The sequence below is a fragment of the Podarcis erhardii genome, assembly GCF_964252035.2.
Source record: "Podarcis erhardii genome assembly, chromosome: 8".
Taxonomy (NCBI): Eukaryota; Metazoa; Chordata; class Lepidosauria; order Squamata; family Lacertidae; genus Podarcis; species Podarcis erhardii.
Window position 1 is genome coordinate 59,468,848 of NC_138499.1, and position 23,217 is coordinate 59,492,064.

The 23,217-nt window shown below is 42.7% G+C and overlaps 1 protein-coding gene and 1 long non-coding RNA gene across 5 annotated transcripts in view; one reads left to right on the top strand and one right to left on the bottom strand.

Moving 5' to 3' along the window:
• The window catches only part of LOC309348388, an 84,553-nt gene extending 81,282 nt beyond the window's left edge, over positions 1 to 3,271 (bottom strand). Inside the window, exon 1 of the long non-coding RNA XR_014159381.1 lies at positions 1,644 to 3,271. This is a non-coding gene — a long non-coding RNA (uncharacterized lncRNA). The remainder of the gene's footprint in view (positions 1 to 1,643) is intronic.
• DCDC2 (doublecortin domain containing 2) overlaps positions 1 to 23,217 on the top strand; it is a 45,659-nt gene that overhangs the window by 10,936 nt on the left and 11,506 nt on the right. For 3 of the 4 annotated variants that reach the window (XM_081873432.1, XM_081873434.1, XM_081873435.1), the window contains exons 4-9: positions 3,286 to 3,300; positions 12,126 to 12,202; positions 12,290 to 12,421; positions 18,058 to 18,204; positions 19,362 to 19,416; positions 20,395 to 20,545. In XM_081873432.1, the coding sequence (XP_081729558.1) occupies positions 3,286 to 3,300; positions 12,126 to 12,202; positions 12,290 to 12,421; positions 18,058 to 18,204; positions 19,362 to 19,416; positions 20,395 to 20,545 (577 nt within the window). The remainder of the gene's footprint in view (positions 1 to 3,285; positions 3,301 to 12,125; positions 12,203 to 12,289; positions 12,422 to 18,057; positions 18,205 to 19,361; positions 19,417 to 20,394; positions 20,546 to 23,217) is intronic. The other variant, XM_081873433.1, reaches the window with a different exon arrangement.

A 23,217-nucleotide genomic window follows, 5' to 3' on the forward strand; every position in this document is an offset into this window, starting at 1 on the left:
GAGGAATCAGGACTGGACAGCATATCAAATGAATCTTCACTGAATCAAGATTTCCCCATGCAGTAATTTCAGTCATTGCCATTAGATAACGACATGTAAAAAATTCTATTTGTTTTACAGTGTCTTTCATTGCAAAGCACACTGTATGTTCACATTCCATGAAATACATTTTCAGTAGTGTCTTAAGTCTTCTTAATTTAGGCAGCATTCCAAAGCCCACTTTTAAGCAGCGTTGAACTCAGTGGGACTTCAGAGTAGGCGTGTAGAGGGTTGTCCTGGGAACATCTTTTCTTTAAGAGGTTGGTGTAAAGATCCAGAACAGGGATCACCTATAGTTATAGTGAAGTAAATTACCGTATGTGCTGACAACTTTACTATCTAGGATAAGTAAACATTTCAGAAATAAGATTTGTTGATTTATGAAGCATTTGCGTTCTATTAAAAGGGCAATCCATTGTGTTTTATGGGAATGTAGTATTGTAGAATAAAAACGACTCATACTTAAATAGGAGAACCAATAGCTTTATTTCTTGCTGGTTGAGTGACCCGGCTCCTGAAGCACTGGATTTAGCATCTCAAAACTCTGGAAGAGCATAGCTCTCCAAGTTGTTTGATATTTAGTATCTTGGTAACCTAATTAGCACAACACGCCATACAAACACTGTTATTCTTCTGAAATGAATACCTTGAGGATTCAGTGCAACATTGACCAGAAAGCCTGTGAAAACAAAGATGATGCTTCTGGTTTACACATGTTTTGCTAATTGCAACTGTGTCCTTCAGAAAGATAATGGCCAAACATTCTAATTCTGTGTATAGCAGGAGTGGGGAGCCTTGGACCTGGAGGCTGAATGTGGCCCTCCAGGCATCTCTGTCTCATCCTTGGAACTCTCCCCAGGCCATGTCCCACAATAGCACTCAGGTGTTTTTGCCTGGTGAGAATATGTCCGTCAACTGCAATAATGCCTCTAGCTTTCCCTGATGGTGGAGGGGTATAGAAACATGTGGCTTATGTTGTTGGAATGTAGGCTACTGTACAAAGGTAAATATGTAGCTCCACCCACTTTTTGCCCGTCGTTCCACCCACCACTGACTTGTTTGCTACGTATGAGGAAATGAAGCCTTTGTGTTGAAAATGTTTCTTCATGCCAATCTGTGGTTATACCAATGAATACAGTCCAGTCCAGTCCCAACAAGAGGCAACGCTGGTACAAGGATGTCTGTGTGCACAGATAACCCTTTTTACCCGGCATACGCCTAGGATTTCTGCAAAGTGGTTGCAGAGGTACACATGTGCAGACAGAATGATCCTGTACTTCATGCTAATACAGCTCCCTATGCATGCTCAGAAGGAAACAGGCTATGGTTGTGACAGGGGAGGTGTGGAGAAGAAGCTCTGCTGTTAAGCAGCTTGGAGAAAGGAACTAGTGTTTCTGTGTAGTCTACTGAATGTTTATATGCATGTTTTGCAGACATCTGACATTAATTCCTATGTTTGGCAATATGCTTGCTTAGACCTCCTCATTTTCTGTAATTTGTCCTTGTCATTGTAACCAAAGAGTAGGCCAACATCTCTCTCTCTCTCCCTCTCTCTATGCATATATGTAAAAACAAGATGCAAATGGGTGAGAAGAGGGTTTAACTTACAGATCAGTCTGTGAAATCTTGATAAGAGAGATTAGATTTCTTCTGTTAGCGATGCAAACATCCACATACTTGGAGTAACCTGTTATTGCTTTGGGGGCAATCTAATCATATGCAAAGAACAGTGATTTCATAAACTGAATAAGCTTTTCCTTTGTTCTAAATATTTTTTAAAACTTTTTTTTTACACTCTCTGGTTTTTTTTTCATTTGCCTGATAGCCTTTCAACCTGATAGTAAGAGCATGTAATCAGACTTTTGGGTTCCCTTGACCTCACAGTCTGTCCTAAGGGAATGCAAATATTTATACTCCGTTTACCAGGGAGGACTGAATATAATAGACCATTGTATTGAACTGCCCTAGCTAACCATGGTTCATTACATGAGCTGATCAACTTACTATGCGCTGCTGCAACGAAATCTTCAAAATATAAGAAGGTCCAGGTAGAATGTGTTTATGAAGAATCAGATTTGGAAATTGAGGTTCCGTTTAGATATATACATCCTTAATCCTGCAACAAAAAGAGGATGTTGAACAAATTTGCCTCTAGACGTACTATAAATCCAAGTTTGCTTTTTGTAAAGAGTTTGAACTGAAATATGATACGACAAACAGTGTGAGCTAACAATTTTAGGGGTGCAGAGCTCAAATACAGTAATGGTAGATCATCCAAAATAGAATTTGCTTGAATCTTAAGTACTCCTTACCATTAAGCACGTGAGATGAAGTAGGCTGTTTCCTTTCAAAGCCTGACAATATTTGCCTCAGTCTATTTTATTGATTGCATGTTTATTTGTTAATTTTATATCTTATCTTTCCACCCAAAGGAACCCAGGGTGGCAAAAGCTAATTGGTATAGTAGTGGTGCACAGTATTTGCAGACTTCTCATGTTTATTTTTAAAACTATATACGCAAGTATAAGCCAAATCACCTCGTTGTGCTTCATATTATCTTGCCCTCTGAGGTGAAGAGATTACCCCATTGGCCTTGGTGTAGCATTAATAGCTTGTTGATGTCTCTGGAACCAGAAATAAAAGCCAAAGCTACATGTTAGGGTGGGGGAAGAAATGAAGTGGTGTGTGTATTTGTGTATTTATGTGCACAATGAGCAAAAGAGAAAATACAAAAAAAAAAGGTTAGAAATAGTTTGCATCTGATCAGCAGACCAAGCTGAGGTGGAATGCTGCTGATTCTCGTGGGAATTTATGCTGCTTTAGGCATGAGGTGGAGAGTGGAATTCTGGAAAATGAAAATCAATATTGTTCATCATCTCAACATAAAAGCTTTAGTAGGGCTAGAATGTCTTTTTCAACCCAACAGTCATGCTGTAATTTTAGTTTAGACTGGAACATACATAAATTCTGTGAAAAGGTATGGCAAAATAGAACAGGGAAGTAAGGAGAGATGGAGAATAAAGATATTTACTGGGTTAATAAATAGTGATAACTGACCAGTTTCCATGCATATAAAAGAACAGTGTAGCCAGTTTTATATCTGATGAACAGAAATTATTTTCACCACATCAGATAGGTCACTGCATCCATTCATATTAAAACAACCTGCTTTAAATATATGTTGAAAATAAACAGATGATAATGAGTGTAACATGCTAAATGTGTTATTTTGTTTTTTGCCAACAGTTGGCACTGGAAGATGTAAGTACCCGTGTTGGATTTTTATTGACAAATTGCTAAATTGTCTAAACGTTTTTGAATAAGGTTTATCATGGTATAAGAATGAAGGTTACATACAATGTCATTGGGTGGTATCTCACTTCAGACACATTGATTTCAGTGCATATACTCTGAATATTCCATAGTAGGACACTTATCATAATATACAATAGCTTTGATCCACGTATACGTTTGTAGTCTACTTCCTACTCCTGTGCAGCAACAGAGACTTTGCATGTACAACCCCAGTAAAGCTGTTGGTAAAAGTAGTGATTACTGGTTTGACAAGGGTGGAGGGACTGAATTCAGCCTGCTTTCCCCCCTCCCATCCTCTGAAAAAATTGATCTCTGGTGGTATTGTGGCGAAACAGCTGCAGATGGTTATAGAAGCAATTTTGTTGTAGGTTATCACTTTGTTGTGAATTTAGCAGTAGATCTGATTACCTATTTAGGATTGCCAGGCCCTCTGAGGCTCAGACCCTTAGACAGAGAGAGTGGAGCCTGGGCACTCAAGAGTAGTAGCTCTTGGCGCACAAAACAGAAGCCTATATGCATCTTTTAGGTATATCTCAAGCCTTATTCTTTGTGTGATCTCTAGTGAATTTTTATTGTCATCTTCCCAACATGTTTTCAAAATATATTTAATACACATGCAATGGTGCTTGTTTCTAAGTTGCCCCATTCCACAGAAATAGAGGGATAAATACTAGAGCAAGAAGAATATTCTTGGAATGGGGTGGTTTAAAATCAGACTGGAGGGGAAGGCTGGGGACTAGATTGCCCAGTGGCCTCTGAGTCCTCAGCTCAAGATCTAACGTCTTTCCCTGATGAGCCTGAGAAGGAGGCTGTTATATATTCAGTGGTCTGTGTTTACCTGAGTTTGAGTCTGGACTAAGGATTCTGAGTCCCTGTGTTCTGATTTGATACATGATATCCAATCACAGAACATTTCAGGATTTGGGCCTCTGCCATTGGTTCTTAAACTATGATTTATGATTCGCAGCTTGGAAATTTAGACAGCTAATCACGTTGAGAGTGGGAGTGACCCAGGCCTCCAGAAATGTATATAAGCAGTTGCTTTGCGCCTGTTGTCCAGTTCCATAGTTCAATAAAGGTTCTTGCTGTTATCACTGTGTCTTGCCATGTGGGAACCCACCTACACTTCAGAGGCTAAAATAAAAACAAAACTTTGAGGTAGTACATGATGTCTAGATGAAACCCTCCACCCCTATTCTCCCCCTCTCATAGTTAGTGAACATGCTTAGATCTCATTGGGCTGGTTGGGGTTTTGTTTCCTCTCTTAGGTTTTCTTTTCTATTTAAAAAGGGTCTTCTTTTTCTACTGTAAACTTCAGGGTTCGCCATGAGCATGGTGATAACTCCTTCTTGTTCCTCAGTGGTTCCATTTTGGCTGCAATTCTCACCAACTGAACTTGCTATTTGGAGGAGTGATGAACCACCCTCCTACATACCTAAGTGCCCAGAGTGATGTAGGGAAAAAAAAATCTACTTTTACTAGTTAGAAAACATTTAAGAAAAGATTCCTCCATTCTCTAGGAACTTGGAATTTACTTTACAGTACTAATATTCTGTGGGGGTGTGATCCTTAGTAAATATGGTTAGAGTTGCAAGCTTCAGTAAGTTTAGGCTGGAACATACTTTTGTAAAACATGCATAGGATTATGATATTAATGATGATATTAATGATATTAAGTGTTTCAGTGACCGATAGGAAGAGACTAGTTTTAACTGGCAAGGGCAAATTTTAATTTGTGATACTGAAAATAAAGCACACACATATATATTGACCCTCCATGTCAATTGTAATATGGAATGAAAAAGAAGTAAGTAAGGATTACTCTACAGACACTGACTGGTATTGTTAATGTCTGCATTAACAACACAATCCCGTCTACTTAGAAATAATTATTAGAAACATTGATTCAATGTGACTTGTCCAGGTAAAGGGATATGACAGATGGAGAAGCTTCAGCTCACAGGTTAATCTTGGCCTGTTGGGGGAGTCCAATATGGTCCGCAAGCCCATTTTTCCAAAACCATGCCCACTTGTCAGCTAACCTCACTGAGTGATGTCAGCTGTTGGGCAGTGTTTTTCCTCAATCCTGCTAGGATCTGCTTCACACGCTGGTGAAACGGTTCCCTGAAAAGAGCAGGACTGAAGTCTTTTCTCATCAGCTGATGAGCAGAGAGATCAATTGTGGCATGCTGCTTTGCCAGCACATTCCTATAGGAAATGCATGGGCAGAACAGAACCCCTCCTCCCACCCCATGGTGCAGGACAGGTGGGTGGGAGGAGGGGTTGGGCAGGACCCCCCACCTAGCATTCCCCTTGAGTCATCATGTGGTCAGGTGCTTGTCAGGTGGTCACTCTGTCAGTTGGCTCAAGGGGTGGGGGATCATAAAGGTTCCCTGCTCCCAACTGCCGCCTAAATTGTAAATTATTTTGCATGCCCTTCAGTATTTCGAAAGGTTGCCTTTACTGAAGCTTTGGTAATTTGAAAATGTGTTTTATTTTTAACTGTTTAATTTACTGATCAGCAAAAAGGCAGGTGATTCTAAAAGTTATTTAAGTAGTTGGCAGCTCTAAAAGTGGCGTGTCAAGCAAAGACATGTCTTTTGCTCAGTGGCTCCCTTACCATTTTTGCTGTCGTATCCTGTTCCACCAACATACCAAGCTGAGGAGATGGTGGTAACTCATCACTTTTGGCCTGCACTGCACTTAAGGCAGCAAACCAAGGTCAACTCAGAGCGTAGGCTTCCCATCTCTTTATTGTCGCTACTGTTTTCATTCAGGTAAACTGGTGCAGTCTTGTTGTGCTGTAGGGAAAGCGAGACCGTTTTATTTTCTAAAATTAATTTCCTTGCTATTAGACCTAACTTATACTTCTGTGGTAGAATGGATACAAGTCAAATGTTTGCCCCTTTCCTGCATATATGCACTCATAGTGGTTTATAACTAATCACCTTTTGCGGATAAGTATATGATTCCCAGTCAATCACTTCCCTGCTCTCCTCCCAATGGAAGATTATTTGAACTATCAGAATTGACAGTAGTTACATGCCGCAGGCCTTTGCTTATCAAGGTAACTGGGAATGTGGTGGAAGGGAATTTAGAGGGGAGGATCAATGATGCGAAGGAAGCATACTTAACCCCCACCCCCTTCTAACCAACTATCCATAGCAAAATCCTTCCTCCCTGAGACAATTCCTTCTTGGCCTAGCTTTCAAATTCAGACCCTGGAGGGCAACATTAGCAATAGAAAATTGATAGATAGGACTAAAGGATGTGGGGGTCAAACATCCCTTCCCTTCTGCTGATTTCTCCCTGCAAAAGCTGCCCATACAGTGGTACCTCGGGTTACAGATGCTTCAGGTTACAGACACTTTAGGTTACAGACACCCCTAACCCAGAAATAGTACCTCGGGTTAAGAACTTTGCTTCAGGATGAGAACAGAAATCACGTGGCGGTGGCGCAGCAGCAGTGGGAGGCCCTATTAGCTAAAGTGGTACCTCAGGTTTCAGGTTAAGAACAGTTTCAGGTTAAGAATGGACCTCCAGAACGAATTAAGTTCTTAACCCGAGGTACCACTGTGTTAGCATTATGAAGGAAATACTGAGTTGGGCACTCAACGTTTCTCACATAATTTCTGGTTTAGATCTCCTGACAGATCCTTAACATGTGTGTCACCTGCTGTGAGGATCTCCTGATCACAGCCTGATCATTGCTTAAAGCAATCTAGGAACCGAGAGTCCTATTTATTAAATTAAATTAATACATTTAAATCCCAATGATTTGCAAGCTGTTGTGTTGAAGTTTGAGCCTGTGCAGCTGAGGTAAATAGAGCCTGTCCAACTGATTCTATCCAGCTGAGTAACTTTGGGTTATTGATATCATTTGAAGCATGCTAAGGATCTGTCTACTAAGCAGGCGATTAAAGGCTGCGGTGATGTGAGATCCTTAACATAATTACAGATTCCACGTTGGTTAATATTTTACTTTGTGGTTCCCGAGGGGATCGTATTCCAGACAATGCTGTATTGTGGTGATTTGTAAATAAATATATGAGCAGCTGAACTGTAAACCTGAAACTGGAACTTAGGGCATGTGTGCAATGGAGCCTCCAGTTCAGTATATTACCACACAGGTTGAATTGTGGCAGGCAATACCAGTGGACCATGGTCTTCAAGTGTTAAACCTTTAAAAAAACTATATTTACTGTGCAACCTGAAGCGATGGCAGTTTGCAGATCATTAGACATCAGCATGGAGGTCATATGACTAGTGTGCTGCCATAGTTCATCTGAGAAACACCATTCACTGATCAACTATCATAGCTCATGCCCAAAATATCACATTACATAGTTATATCATCCCCCTCCCGATACAATTTTTTTAAAAGGAAAAACAACCAAAAGAAGCTGGATTCTTGAGGACAGGTGGGGAGAAGGGGCTGTTTTACCATTTGCCTGCCATCCATTTTTCTGCTCAAAATCTCCTCCATTGTAATTCCACTCAGGGGGCGGGGGGCGGGGGAAGAAACTGGTTCCCAGCCCTGTGGGAAAAAGGAGCAGAGAGTGAGCAATTTGGAACAGGAAAGAGCCTAGCAGGGTCAAGCCTCTTTATTCCCCTGCCCTACTGATCCTCCAAGCCTCCACCCCCATTGTTCGGGCCGGACACTGAGGTCCAGCTCCAAGGGCCTTCTGCAAGAAGTGAGGTTACAGTGAACCAGGCAGAGGGCCTTCTTAGTAGTGGCGCCTGCCCTGTGGAACACCATCCCATCAGATGTCAAGAAAATAAACAACTATCTGACTTTTAGAAGACATCTGAAGGCAGCCTTGTATTGGGATATTTTTAAGGGCTAATGTTTTACCATTTTTTATGTGCTGTAAGCTGCCCAGAGTGACTGAGGAAACCCAGCCAGATGGGCGGGGTATAAATAATAAAATTATTACAGTTGTACCTCGGGTTACATACGCTTCAGGTTACATACGCTTCAGGTTACAGACTCCGCTAACTCAGAAATAGTACCTCGGGTTAAGAACTTTGCTTCAGGATGAGAACAGAAATCGTGCTCCGGCAGCGCGGCAGCAGTGGGAGGCCCCATTAGCTAAAGTGGTGCTTCAGGTTAAGAACAGTTTCAGGTTAAGAACGGACCTCTGGAATGAATTAAGTACTTAACCCGAGCTACTACTGTATTATTATTCAAGTCTGAAGTCTTTTGTTTGTGCTTTTTCTGAAAACAAAAATGTTCAGGAAAAGAGTAATCCAACCACAAGTGTTTTACACGCTGCCCCTCAGTTGATTGTTTTGCCTGTGAATAATTCAACCATTAGTGGGGCAGAAGAGCACATTCTGCATCCCCACACTGAACTCAAAGCACTCCCTTTCCTCTTCTGAAATGGCACAGGAGAAATCCCCGTGTGTTTATCAGAGTTGGCATCAGATCTCCCAGCCTCAATAAAATGCAAACAGTATGTAGCTACGGGCAGTGCAGGAGGCCTAAATATGTGAATCTGTCTGTCTCTACGAGAAAACACATACAAGATGCAGGCTTAGAGAACTCACTGCAGTATCTGCTATAAGCAAACATATATTTGGTATTTGGTATAATCAAATCTGTGAAAACAAAGCTCTTTTTGTAACCAAAATGACAAATGTCTAAGCAAATATTTACTTAATCAGGAAAGCTGCAGAGTTAGCTGAATATTGTTTGTATTAGGGCTAACCAATTGCTCTTTTCAGATGAACCGATGAATGCTGTCCTTGCTCCTTAACCGATTTATCCATCTGATTTTCTAAACAAAGCCTATGAGAGTATAACTTGTATGGCTTTGATAAAAAAGATCCAATGAATGAACTGAGACTTTGAATGGGGTCATTTGCTGTGAGCTCTTCCTTCCCTCTAACGTGTTCACTGGTTGTATGAAAAGGGATAATCATAGTGTATATGAACTTTTGTTTAAAGTTTTGTTTTTAAGAAAATAGATTTTTCTGAGAGAAGTTCGTTGCTTTACATATTTACTTGAAAATATGTATGGGCATATTTCACCCTTAATCTCTTTAATTCTCAGAAAATTGATTTTTTTACCTGATCACAGTGTAAACTCCAGAATCATGGAATGAGCTCATATCCAACTAATGCCTACTCTGAGTTGTTGTTGTTGTTGTTGTTGTTTAGTCATGTCTGACTCTTTGTGACCCCATGGACCAGAGCACACCAGGCACTCCTGTCTTCCATTGCCTCCCGCAGCTTGGTCAAACTCATGCTGGTAGCTTCGAGAACACTGTCCAACCATCTCGTCCTCTGTCGTCCCCTTCTCCTTATGCCCTCAATCTTTCCCAACCTCAGGGTCTTTTCCAGGGAGTTTTCTCTTCTCATGAGGTGGCCAAAGTATAGGAGCCTCAGCTTCAGGATCTGTCCTTCCAGTGAGCACTCAGGGCTGATTTCCTTCAGAATGGAGAGGTTTGATCTTCTTGCAGTCCATGGGACTCTCAAGAGTCTCCTCCAACACCATAATTCAAAAGCATCAATTCTTCGGCGATCAGCCTTCTTTATGGTCCAGCTCTCACTTCCATACATCACTACTGGGAAAACCATAGCTTTAACTATATGACCTTTGTTGGCGAGGTGATGTCTCTGCTCTACTCTGAGTAGACCAACTGAAATCAGTGGACTTATTTGTGTCTCTTGATTTCAGTAGGTCCTGAAATGGTAATGCACTCATTTTTCCTGTTGTTTGATAGTTGTGTGTTTCAGGGGTGTGGTTTTTGTTTGTCTGTATAATGATGTGCATTCCATTGTAACACACTTAACAAATCAGCATAACTTTGTAATTATTCTCAAAAGAAAAAATAACATGCCTTGGTCACACCATGCACTCCCAAATGATTGGCTTATTTTAGAATGGAACTGTTTTGTTTTCCAGACGCACCAAAGGAGTGCAAAAATACTAATGACTCTTTGATTAGAGGCTCATTTAAAACTCAGATTGCTGCAACATCTATATTTGGAAGATATACACCCCTTCAGGTATTTTTTGACCTCCCCACATCATTGCGAGGGTGGATTATTTCCACAAGGACTCAAGAAGGAAACATACTCTATAGCATAGTATCCTGTCGAGAAGCTTTGATAGGTTTCATCAGCTTGAGGAAACTAATTAATTGCACACTTCAGGGAATCTTTTCAATGGCTTGTTCTTTATGATTAGTGAGTCTTTCTTTATCTTCAATGTTAGAAGGCAACCATCCTCTGAAGTCACATACAAAACACCATCTAGAAAAAGATTTGATTTCCCACTGGTTAGATGTGCCAGGCTGCCCCATTAGCAGTCCAAATTCTGTAATAGTTTGCCTGAAACTTTTACTGGGGTACCGTAAGTGGGTAGTTCTGAGTGTATTTTAACTGCAGGTGTAGCTTACTGGATGTCAGTATGAGAATTGAGTGCAAGGATGTGTCATCCTGGAAGTTTTGAAAGGGCTCAGAAGTGCATCTGAATATATGTGTAGAAGCAGTGGGCTGTGTGGTTTTCTTTTCTGAAGGGTGGGATATAAATTGAAATAATAGTTAATAAATCATCATTGGAATCCATTACTGTCTAGATAAGTACTTCTACACATAGTCCTTGTGACCCACTACGTAGAGCAAAAGCTCTAGCAGTTCCTGAAAAGCTAGGGTGCTGAAAAATATTGCTAGTTTCTGAACACTTTCTAAGGAAATCTCTCCCTTTCCCTGGAACATCATGCTTCCAGTTCATGGTTCCGCTCTAATTCAAGAATTAAAGTTGCTTATCTTTTTGTGGTGGGTGCAAAAACAGCCTGTTACATAGGTGGCAACTCCCTGGGCACCCGGGTGACCCAGCCCGCACAAAATTCCCCATGAGGAGGCTGGGCACCCACAAATTTTGGTGCCAGTGCCATGCACACTCCATGGCACCCATGGCCCCAGGCATCTACGGTGTGGGGCCAAGTTGGCACTTCTGGCCTGCTACCAACACTGCCTGCCACTCCCCTGAGACGGCCATTTTTGGGGTGCTTGTGCTGGCATAAGGGTTTTGGTTCAGCCAGCTGATGCCTGGCTCTGCCGGGAAGAGGGAAACTATGGTGGTGCGTCTCCAGGTCAGACGGGATCTGATGCTTATGCCAGAGATCCACCATTTCCCAACTCTCTTGTCCCTGTGGATTTTGGGGTTGGATTGTTCCCTAACACAGGAAATCTTTAAACATGGCACAGAAAGGATTTATAGGATTAATAGGCTCAGATATGTTCTGCTGAACTGGGTTGGACTGCTTTTACAGAGTATTATGTCTAAACCAGTACTTTGCCTCATTTAGACACAAGGAGCTGTTAAGGTGGATATAGCTTGATAGCCTCCTGGCTGGTATCAAATGGGAGATAGGTTTCTTTCCAAGCCACTGAACATGGACTATGAGAAACAGCCAAGAAATTAGCAGATCTGACACTGGGAGGCCAAATTTCCTGTGACTCAGCAACACCACTTGCAAATTCGGTAGGCACTAATTAACTTTTGAAGTTCAGGGAAGTCGTGGCTAGAAATAACTACGATGAAGAAGAAAAACTAAGGATTTTGATGAGAAAGTGGAAAGCACAATGTCAACAAAAGCACAAATAAAACATGACTACAAATCAGACTGGTATGTAATATGCTCAAGGTTCTGTTAGAAAATTGGTCCTGGGAAGAACAAGGTTAAGATTTTAAAAGTTGACATAATGACAAGTTGAGACAGAATCAGTTGCTGATTTATTTATTTTTTAAATCTTTCAGGTGAAGCCAGTTTCCCACAGCAGAATCAATGTGTCTGCCCGGTTTAGAAAGCCTCTTCAGGAGCCTTGCACTGTTTTGTAAGTTGGGTTTTCTGATAGGCAGTTTGAGCATCATTATTTTGAAGAACATCCAACTGATTGCAACTTTTCCTGTCCTCTTCTTAGCCTGATTGCTAATGGTGACCTCATAAGCCCGGCCGTGCGTCTTTTCATCCCCAGAAGAGCACTGAATCAATGGGATCATGTTCTTGAAATGGTTACTGAAAAGGTTACACTCAGAAGTGGCGCTGTGCACAGGTAAGATGAAATGACACGTTGTCAATATGACCAAACTTTCAGGTTTTTGCTAGCAAGGTGCAGCTGAGCAGGACCAAGTTCTAGGGGCGAAAGTGCTGTAATGTTGTACATATACAGAATAAACTGGGGCTTCAGCCCTTTTGCTACTTGGTAGAAGCTGCCAGCAAATGCATGAACTATTTGCTCAGTTGATGCTCTGCAGTGGTACCTGAAAGTGGTATTGGCGGCCTTGCATCGGCTGCCGCTGGCTAGTAGTGTCTTGCCATATAGGCAGCCTGGGAAATCCTTAGGTTTCCGCTCCGTAATTTCTCCTCACCACAATCTCCAGGCTTTAATAAGAATAAATATTACTGTGTGCCTGAGCACACCTGGGTCGCCCCGTGTGCATGACTATGACAAAGGCTCAGGTAATTATGGGGCAGTGCTTGGGGGGAAATCACATTGGCTTAGATCATGGGTAGGCAAACTAAGGCCCGGGGGCCGGATCCGGCCCAATTGCCTTCTAAATCCAGGAATCAGCATGTTTTTACATGAGTAGAATGTTCCTTTTATTTAAAATGCACCTCTGGGTTATTTGTGGGGCATAGGAATTCGTACTTTTTAAAAAATATATATATAGTCCAGCCCCCCACAAGGTCTGAGGGACAGTGGACTGGCCCCCTGCTGAAAAAGTTTGCTGACCCCTGGCTTAGATCTTCCCCATGGCCAAACTATTCTAGGACTTCTGTGCTTCCGCCTTCTCACCTTTGCTTGAACACCGTTCTTCATTCCCTTGTTCACAGTAAGTCAAAAGCCACATTCAGACATTCAGAGTGAAGCGGGCAGCAGAGGCACACTGCCCTGTCCCCAACACTTCTGCCCCATGTGAGTCACCTTGACTTTCTATGTTCAGTGTGAAGGTCTGAAGGGAACACAGAAGTCTCCAAGAGACCAGGAACCCTGCGTTCATATGAACAGGCTTAGAAACCCCTTTTAGAGATCTTTCCACTCAATATGGAACAGTTGGGGCAGCACTTGAAAGACAGGGATGGTGTGCATCTGGATTGGGGTTTTCCAGTTCTGCTTTGAAAGCAAACTGGTCCAGGTCCAGAAAAGAACTTTTGTTTGAGAAAACCCAAAAGGTAAAGCATGTTACCTTGAGAGGCATTTGTACAGCACACTGTGTTTCTTCCCTTTTGTTTTTTCCATGTTTCCTGTAAATCCAGTTTTTGCATTTGATTTCTTAAAACGTTAGAGGACACATTGAGCTAGCTAGTACGATTTATCATTGCTTGTTTAATAATTAACAAATTAGCTATTGTGGGTTGTGGTAGCTGAACTATCATTAGCTTAGCTTCCAGTAAAGGCCATTGATTCTGAAAAACGTAAAAACTCTTCATTAAAGAAATGGATGCAACGTTTAGAGGGTTCAGTACAGCCAAGACTGATCTGAACATTAGTGTGGGCTTTTTCCTCAATTACACACATCAGTAGCCATACAAATGGCACGGCTTGTGCATTACATTTCAGTTGCGTGGCGAGTTCCTGCCTTCCACCAGTAGGAATAAAGACACATGGCACCGTTATTTTAGGTTCATGGTCTAAAACTTGCCACAACTTTATTGGTTACAGGTGATGAGCGGTATTGGCTTAGGCATTGGTCCTATCCGACTATCCGGCTTCAGCCTGATTGCTTGAAGACCAGGAAGGGTTAACACCAGCAGGGGGAGCCCTGCTGATGCACATCAACTAGGCACTTCCCCGGGGTCACCGCTCAGGGGTGTGCCTTGGGCCCTGGCCTCCATAGGCTTTGGATGGGGTCACGCCCCCTGGAATCCTTTACCCTTCATTATCCGGGGGAGGTGATGGCGCTCCCCTCCCCTCACAGCTACATAACAATACCCATACCAATGCCTAACTGCCAAAACTGAGAAAGTTGTGATGATTTGCTATGAGGTAGGTGAAAAACCAAAGAATGAGCGGCCAAAGAGGGAGATCCTCGGCTGCGCTTGCCTTAAATGCGGCAAGCCACACTCCCTGAGCCAGCTGATTGGCTGGCCAGGGGATGACGCTGCAGAGGATTCCCCAGATGGTGCGGGGCTGGGAGCCACCCCCGCGCATGTGTTGGGGACGTGAAGCCCGCAACACCACCTCCTCCCGAGGTCGGAAGTGTCTTTGTGGACAATGGGGGCACTTACTTGACCTCCCGGCAGCAGTGTTGCTGTTGTTTACTGAGAGGGGTAAGGTGGTGGGAAGTTGGCATTGCAAATGTACCAGTAGGAGTGCTGGATTGGCCCTGCTAGTGTGTTTCCATGTTGCCACCCTCCCCATTGTCTTGCTCCTCCCACTTCCCTTCCAGGAAGCAGCAGTGACTCCCCTGCCAGGAGGTGAGGTTAGTGCCACTGCCCCACCACACTGTCCACTGATGCAACATTTCTGATGCCTCAGAGATGCAGGCAGACCATGCAGGGGTGGAGAACTGCATCTGGCTGGTGGGCCAGATTCTCATTTCCCTGCTCCCTTGCAGGCCAAATTTGCTAAGTGGATGTGACGTTCCAGCCTGACAGCTCTGAGCACATCCCTGTAGTTTGCACATGCCTACAGCCACTTCCGCCTGAAGCAGAGGACTGTTTAGATTGGGCTGCAGAAGTTGTAATTCCCAAGGAACCTTCATCCTATGCACACAAGCTCCATTTGACCATGTGAACTCCAGTGTCTAAGGGCTGTTCCCTCAGTTATAATTCCAGTTAATGGAAGAATGCCTATCAATCATATCTGTGATAAAAATCACAGCATGGGAAATGCGTGTTTATGTTTGCTTGAGTCATGGCTGGTGCGCTGCATCACCCTGTTTATGGTGACTGCTCCAGTGATGGGTGGTCCCTGACTGTGGCAATATTGGGAATTAGTGGTAACTGGTTGCTCATGTGAGAGAGTTTTGTTTTGCATAAGCTGAATAAAAACGGAAACATCTGCTTGCAGTATAACCTGTGTATGGTGTATTACCTCTGCACCAATATACCGTATTTTTCGCTCTATAGGACGCACCAGGCCATAGGACGCACCTTGTTTTAGAGAGGGAGAACAAGAAAAAAAAATTCTCCCCCTCTCTGCTCAGCGCCCCTTCAGCGAAGCGGCAGGAGAAACGGAGCCCCTTCCATTTCTCCTCCCGCTTGGCTAAAGGGGCACTGCACAGCTCTCCCTCTCTGCTGAAGCCAGGAGAGTCTGCAGAAGCCTGCAGAGCGCAACGGGAACTCGTGCTGCGCTCCGAAGACTTCAGGCGGCTATCCCTGAAGCCTGGAGAGCAAGAGGGGTCGGTGCGCAACCCCTCTTGCTCTCCAGGCTTCAGCGAAAGCAACGCAAAGCCTCCGGAGCACGGAGGGAGCGCTCCCTCTGTGCTTTGGAGGCTTCGCGTTGCTATCGCTGAAGCCAAGGAGCCTGCATTCACTCTCTAGGACGCACACACATTTCCCCTTAATCTTTTGAAAACATTACGGTACTTGTCTAAAATCTTACCTACTTGTCTAACCTCATTGGGACAAACAAGTCTTCTGTCTCACTTGCTATAGACAGTGGAATTTGCTGCCAAGGAGTGTGGTGGAGTTTCTTCTTTGGAGGTCTTTAAGCAGAGGCTTGACAACCATATGTCAGGAGTGCTCTGATGGTGTTTCCTGCTTGGCAGGGGGTTGGACTTGATGGCCCTTGTGGTCTCTTCCAACTCTATGATTCTATGATTCTATTCTATGACTTTATTTATCATTCATTCATTCATTCATAATGATTCATATGTTTATTTCCTGCCTTCCTTCAAGGAGCTCATGGCTGTGTACATCAGGCTCTAAGGCTGTCCATTAAGCTTCATGGCCAACTGGCGATTTGGTCCAACACTCGCTCCTATACTATGCAAACTCGCTGAAAATTCAGCTGCCATCACAACCTACCTTGTGTAAAACTTCACTTTAAACTTGCAGCAAAATTGGTGAAGGCCAATTCCTTTTTTCTTTGCTTAAAAAGCAAGAAAGAAGTAATGTCCTCTACTGAATTCAGGGAGGAAATTAGTGAGGTTTTCTAATAACTTCAGAAGTTTATCCTGTACTGTTGTGTCTTGCCAATGATAGGGTTTAATGATTGCATTTTACTGTTGAATTATTTAATGTTGTTTTATACTAATTGGAAAGTGCCTTGCGATCACTTGTCTGAGTTGAAGGGTCATCTAGAAATTTTGTGAAATAAATAAATAAATTTATTCATGTCACAGTTTTTTTTTAATCTTATGTGACATTCGGGTTCATTTCCATCAGCTAACATTTCAATATGGGAAACATCCCCAAGGGTTACTAGTACATATAGTGAATGCTCTGTGACTGCATGTCAAACAGTAGTTTAGCTACATGCACAATAACCCAGTTAGGCTATGGGAAATTCAAGTAGACGTGCACATTTTAACAAATCAGTTAGAATGTCTCAAAATCTGGCCAGTTCTAAATGGGTTTTGTTGGCAATCTGTGTTGGTGTCAGTATTTTTTCTTAATAAACTCAGAGCTTTTCTGATCCGAGGAGCACATTGCAAAGTTTAAGTGGACAACACAGTCAATGATCAGTATGGAGCTATGTGGAAGAATTATTGCACTCTGAGCTCAAGTACTTAAAAGTGTGACGTTTCCTTTAAGGGGGCCTTACACTTGCTGAATTCTTTGAGGTTTTGACCAGTAGACTGCTGAATAATTAACTACACTGATTTCCCATCAGCATTTTAAAGCACACTATAGATGAACTGGCCTTCCATCCCATCTAGTGGCTCTTATTAGTGGTGCAGGTGTGGAACAGAGCTTCCCAGGATATTTAAGAGATGCTGGTAGATTTGCCTTTTTGTTTGGTATAACATAAGTGGTAGCAAAATGCTAAGTTTGGTTTCTGCAAATGATAGAACACGCCCCTCCCCAAAAAGGTATTCCAGGAAACCTGAAATTTCAGAGTTATAGAGAGTGAGCCCGGCTTCGGCCTGGGAGAGCGGGATATAAATAAAATTCACTGTTGTTGTTGTTGTTGTTGTTGTTAGATCAGCAATATATGCATTTAGCAATCCTGCACCCCTCAAAGCCAACAGTTCGACTGAGCTTAGAGGTTTCAATATTAAGCAACTGAAAAATGCTTTTAAAGAAACAGCTCACCCCAATTTCAAAAATTGTTGTTAAAAACGAGAAGCGTTGTCACTGTTTCTAAGAGAAAGGACAGAGTGAGTACTGATAAAGCTTACATGGAAAGGCATTGGAAAAGACATATTGTATTAGGCTTGTTTCCTCTACAGCTTGGGACCAAACTCAGGTAGGGCTGGGAAAGAGCCCTGGCTGAAACCCTGGAGAAACCACGGCCAGTTGGCACGACAGACTAATTGGTCTGATGCAGTATAAGGCAGCTTTCTGTGTTCCTAACACACAACTGGTGGGAGCCCTGCTAGTGGTTCTTCAGACAATTCCTTCCAGTTTAGTTGACATTGTTCCATTGATGGGGCAAAGTGGGCACCAAGGGCAAATTCTTCTCTCTTCTGGAAGAGGGCTCACACTGTACCACTAGACATCTCAGTGCTTAGTTCACTCTTTGAAGGGTGTGGGTTATTTATTTCAGTTGCTAAAGGAAAGTGCTCATATATTTTACAGGCTCTACACTTTAGATGGAAAACCTGTCGAGAGTGGGATGGATTTGGAGAATGGGCAGTTTTACGTCGCGGTTGGCAGAGACAAATTTAAGAAGTTGCCCTATAGTGAATTGCTGTTCACCAAGTCCACCATGAGGAGATCGTATGGGTAAGTTTAACGGGTTTTTGTGCTAGCCATATTTATGAACATGAATTATGATAATACAGTGTCATGAATCCAGGTGTGTACTGCAGCTAAGCCCATTTTTTGACGTGGATGGGATTTTTGTAACTTTTGGGTTCTATAGGTGAGAAAAAGTTACACAGTGCAGCTGCAATTCGTGCTGGTATTTGTTTCTTTTATTGCCTAGTTCACATGTTTTGCTTGTTTATATGAGCATCTAAGTTATGATTACTTGCACAGACAAAAACATATAGTGAATTAGACCCAAAGCAACAGGTTAGGAGGATAAAGAAGGGTTTTGCTTCATTTGACAGAGCGAAGATACCCTAAAGCTAGCTTAATTCACTCTAACCTCCTTCACACAGTGATAGATCAGAGCTCCTGTTTGAATAAACTGGTAAAATCAACGGTTCTCACTTGAGGAGTTTTCCATTCCTAATTTTTCATAGCCTCTTGAACAAATTTATTGTGGCCTAGTTGCAAAAGTTACTGTCCTTCACAAGTGTTTTATTAGACCACAAATAAAAGAGCATTGTATGTAACTGCATGTAACTGCTTCCTCTGCAGTTGGTCTTTGAGATGACGACTATGGTTTGTGAATATTTGAAATGGTTTCTAGCTTTTCAGTAATTTCTTATATTATATAGGGTCCTTCCAATGTATGACAATTGCAAAATAGACCACAAAATCATTTGCTTCTAAATACCTTGGGTTGTTCCAGATGACCTGATTCTGAGCATTCATCATGATTCATCTGCAGAAAGTTTGTGCAGTGGTTAAATTGTGTTCTCTGTTTATTTAGCATCCATTTGATTTGTTTGGGTGGATGTTATCCATCGTTACTTCAGTCAGTTGTTACTCACACTTTGCAGTGCATTTTGCCTCTCACTTTCCTCATTGCAGAAAGTCCATTTTGGGGGAATTGGGTTTGTTACGCAAGAGCAGCAAACTGATTTTGATTGTGCAACCTGGATTTGCCAGCACGTGATTGAATCGGACTTGGAAATAGTGACCGTCTAGAAGCACCCTTATAAAGACATTATGTTTGTTGGCAATAGATAGGCTGTTTCAGCACAATAATTCATGATGTTGAGAACATTCCAAGTGTTTTAAACCTGAAATACCATTATTGTTTCCTGCAGCTCAAAATCATCTTCACTACCTCCTATTGGTGGATCTGGAAAGTCTAAGGGGAGTGTAAGTATTCAGAAGTAATATATGTTTCATGGTTAAGCAGCTTGTTTAACTCTATCAGATAAGATGTCACAAGCATTCTTTGGATACAAAAGAAAAGTACAAAGAGAAGAAGTTTAAGAGACTTGAGCTTCTTATTTCCTTTGCATGTTTGTAACCAGCAAAATTGTATGAAATAATCCCTCTGTCATCAAATATATTACTTTCCAACCTTAGATCCAAAGCATGCTCTTAGCAAGATTCCAGTTTGGGAATATTGATAATAAAACTGATTTTGTATGTGTGCACTTGAAAAGGATGCTTGCAGTGCAATCCTGTTAATGTCTTGTTAAAAGTAAGCCCCATTGAAATTGATGGGGGTTTACTTTCAGGTCCATAGGTAAAGGCACCCCTGACTATTAGGTCCAGTCGTGACTGACTCTGGGGTTGCGGTGCTCATCTCGCTTTATTGGCTGAGAGAGCCGGCATACAGCTTCCGGGTCATGTGGCCAGCATGATGAAACCGCTTCTGGCAAACCAGAGCAGCGCACAGGAATGCCGTTTACCTTCCCGCCAGAGCGGTACCTATTAATCTACTTGCACTTTGACGTGCTTTTGAACTGCTAGGTTGGCAGGAGCAGGGACTGAGCAATGAGAGCTCACCCTGTCGTGGGGATTCAGACCGCTGACCTTCTGATCGGCAAGTCCTAGGATCAGTGGTTTAACCCACAGCGCCAGGTCCATAGGTGTGTATATATCAGGCATGTCCAACTTTCAAGAGACTGTGATCTATTCCCACTATAAAAAACTGACAGTGATCTACCAAAGTTGTTGAGGTTGTTGAGCTTTTTTTGGGGGGGGGGGGCGGGGACCACGGACCAGTAGATCGTGATCAGCCTGTTGGGCATTCCTGATATATATGATTGTAGCCTGTGTAAAGTTCTGTTTTAAGTTTTCACAAATTAAATAGTCTCCTTCTCCTTTTTGTGATGGAACCACCAGTCCAAATCTACTGACACAGAAGAAAAAGTGTCCTCTCCTCAACCTCCAAAGAGAAAGGAAAAGCATGTACAGAATCAAGATATTAAAAAACCTGCTAAATCAAAAGAAAATGTAAAAGCAGTGACCAGATCTCATGTTCCCCCAGAAAATGGTAAGTACCTGAAGACCCTATTTTAAGGAGTAACAAGAACAGTGGCTAAATCTTAAAGTTTGGCCGCCATTACTATTTGTGACTCTTGTATTTTATCATAAGGGAGTATGAATTTTACTAAAGATTACTGTTTCTAGACATGACCCTCTTAACTTAAAGATATATATATATTTAAATGCCCCCCTAGACTGTCAGGAAAGCCTGTCCATGAAATACACCCCGTTGGGAAAGGACAGGGTTGCTTTGCATTTTAAATCCCTTCCATTGATTAGGCTGTTCACGTCTTTTGCTTCCTGCACATCCCCCAGGTAAATGAAGGAGGAAGTGGTGATTGCAGTCCTGGTACCGTATTTTTCGCCCTATAGGACGCACTTTTCCCCTCCAAAAATGAAGGGGAAATGTGTGTGCGTCCTATGGGGCGAATGCAGGCTTTCGCTGAAGCCTGGAGAGCGAGAGGGGTCGGTGCGCACTGACCCCTCTCGCTCTCCAGGCTTCAGGAAGCTATCCCCCCAGCCCCACAAGCTCCCAGAGTGATGCCGAAGCTGCGCGCAGCTTCGGCATCACTCTGGCTCCCGTTCTGGGGGCTGGGGGCGGGGGAAGCTTGGGCTTCCCCCGCCCCAGCCCCGCGCCTGGGGAAAAAATAATAATTCCCCCCCTTTATTTCCCCCCCCCCAAATGTAGGTGCATCCTATGTGCCGGTGCGTCCTATAGGGCGAAAAATATGGTATATGCACACGGCAATGTCATTGTGCAGGTGTGGGTATCACCTCCATTCCTGGGGCTGCCTACATCCGTTTTCAAATGGACATACAGCAGGGTAAGGCAGAAAGAATCGATCCTCAGTGAGCTTTATCTTCGGAATGAAACCAGTTTCTCAATAAGCTATTTTAAGGGGCAAAAAATACATAATAGAGTTAGACCAGGCTTCCTCAACCTTGGCCCTCCAGATGTTTTTGGCCTACAACTCCCATCATCCCTAGCTAGCAGGACCAGTGGTCAGGGATGATGGGAATTGTAGTCTCAAAACATCTGGAGGGCCAAGGTTGAGGAAGCCTGTTAGACTATGTGTGAACTACATAGACCCCCCCCAAGTACTCAGTTTCCATTGATTCTTAAATTACACACACATACACACACACACACACACACACACACACACCCTAAGAATCTGTAGGGGATATTCCCAGCCTTGGTTCATTTTATCCAAAAGAGAAAGAAAGATGGATTATATATTGAGTAAAATGAATTCATATCCCATACAGATCATAGCATCCAAGATTAATTTGTGCTGACAAGATCCTGTCTTCTCCGAAGGCCACATGCCACTTTCCTAGTCACCTAGTTCTGTTGTTGTTGTTGTTGTTGTTGTTGTTGTTGTTGTTGTTGTTGTTTAGTTGTGTCCAACTCTTCGTGACCCCATAGACCAGAGCACACCAGGCATTCCTGTCTTCCACTGCCCCTGCAGTTTGGTCAAACTCATGTTAGTAGCTTCGAGAACACTGTCCAACCATCTCATCCCCTTCTCCTTGTGCCCTCAATCTTTCCCAACATCAGGGTCTTTTCCAGGGAGTCTTCTCTTCTCATGAGGTGGCAAAAGTATTGGAGCCTCAGCTTCAGGATCTGTCCTTCCAGTGAGCACTCAGGGCTGATTTCCTTATGGATAGGTTTGATCTTCTTGCAGTCCATCTTCTGCAATCCTAGTTCTGTTATTATACACTTAACACAGGAAAGAGAACAATGAAGAATCCTAATTTGTCAATTGATGCAGAGACTATGGTGTTTATTGGGCCTTCATCAGGGCAGCAGTTCAGAAGTGTTGAGGGACTGTTTTTTGCCAAAATGTTATAAGCATTGTCCTGAAGCTGAATTAATAGGCATTTGTATATATTCTTGAGCCATGAGTGTTTCTGCTACTTCTGAACATTCCATAAGTTAGCACAGGCCCTGCAGTCCTGAACACCAGGGATGAGGAACATGTGGTCTTCTAGATGTTGTTGGACTCCAACTCCCATCAGCCCCAGCCAGTATGGCCAATGCCTCAGGGATTATGGGAATTGTAGTCCAGCAACACCTGGAGGGCCACAGATTCCCCATTCCTACTGTGCACATAAAGAATTCCTATGGCCCAGTTCACACATCACAGTAAACCCCAATTAATGGTTTACTAAGAAACAAACCACAGTTGCTTCTGAACCAGGGATATTGGGGTTTGTTTTTTGGTTCAAGCAAACTGCGGTCAGTAAGGTAAGGATTGTTCTTGTCTTACAGATGGTGTTTTCTTTTGCGTGAAACAAATCTCAGTCCCTGGTTTAGATGTAATACTAAAACAGAGGTCATGGTTTGTTTTTGCCACACATTACTAGGGAGGAGCAATGTGGGAGATTGGCAAATTCATGGTAGGAATAAAAAAATCTTTTAAGATTTTAATCCCCTGGCTTTACACCACATCTAAGCCTCCAAGGCAGCTCACATGAAACAATGAAATAATCTACTACAATAATAACCCCCAACCCCCTGAGCTAAAAAGCAAAAGCAAATTCAGCAGCCAACAACAACCGAGATAAAGAACATGAAAGCTAAACTCTAATTAAATGCCAGCAACAACTTGAGTGAACATAAATTAATTGGTGCTTCAAAATTAATCATGTAGGCACCTGATGAATTTAGCTGGG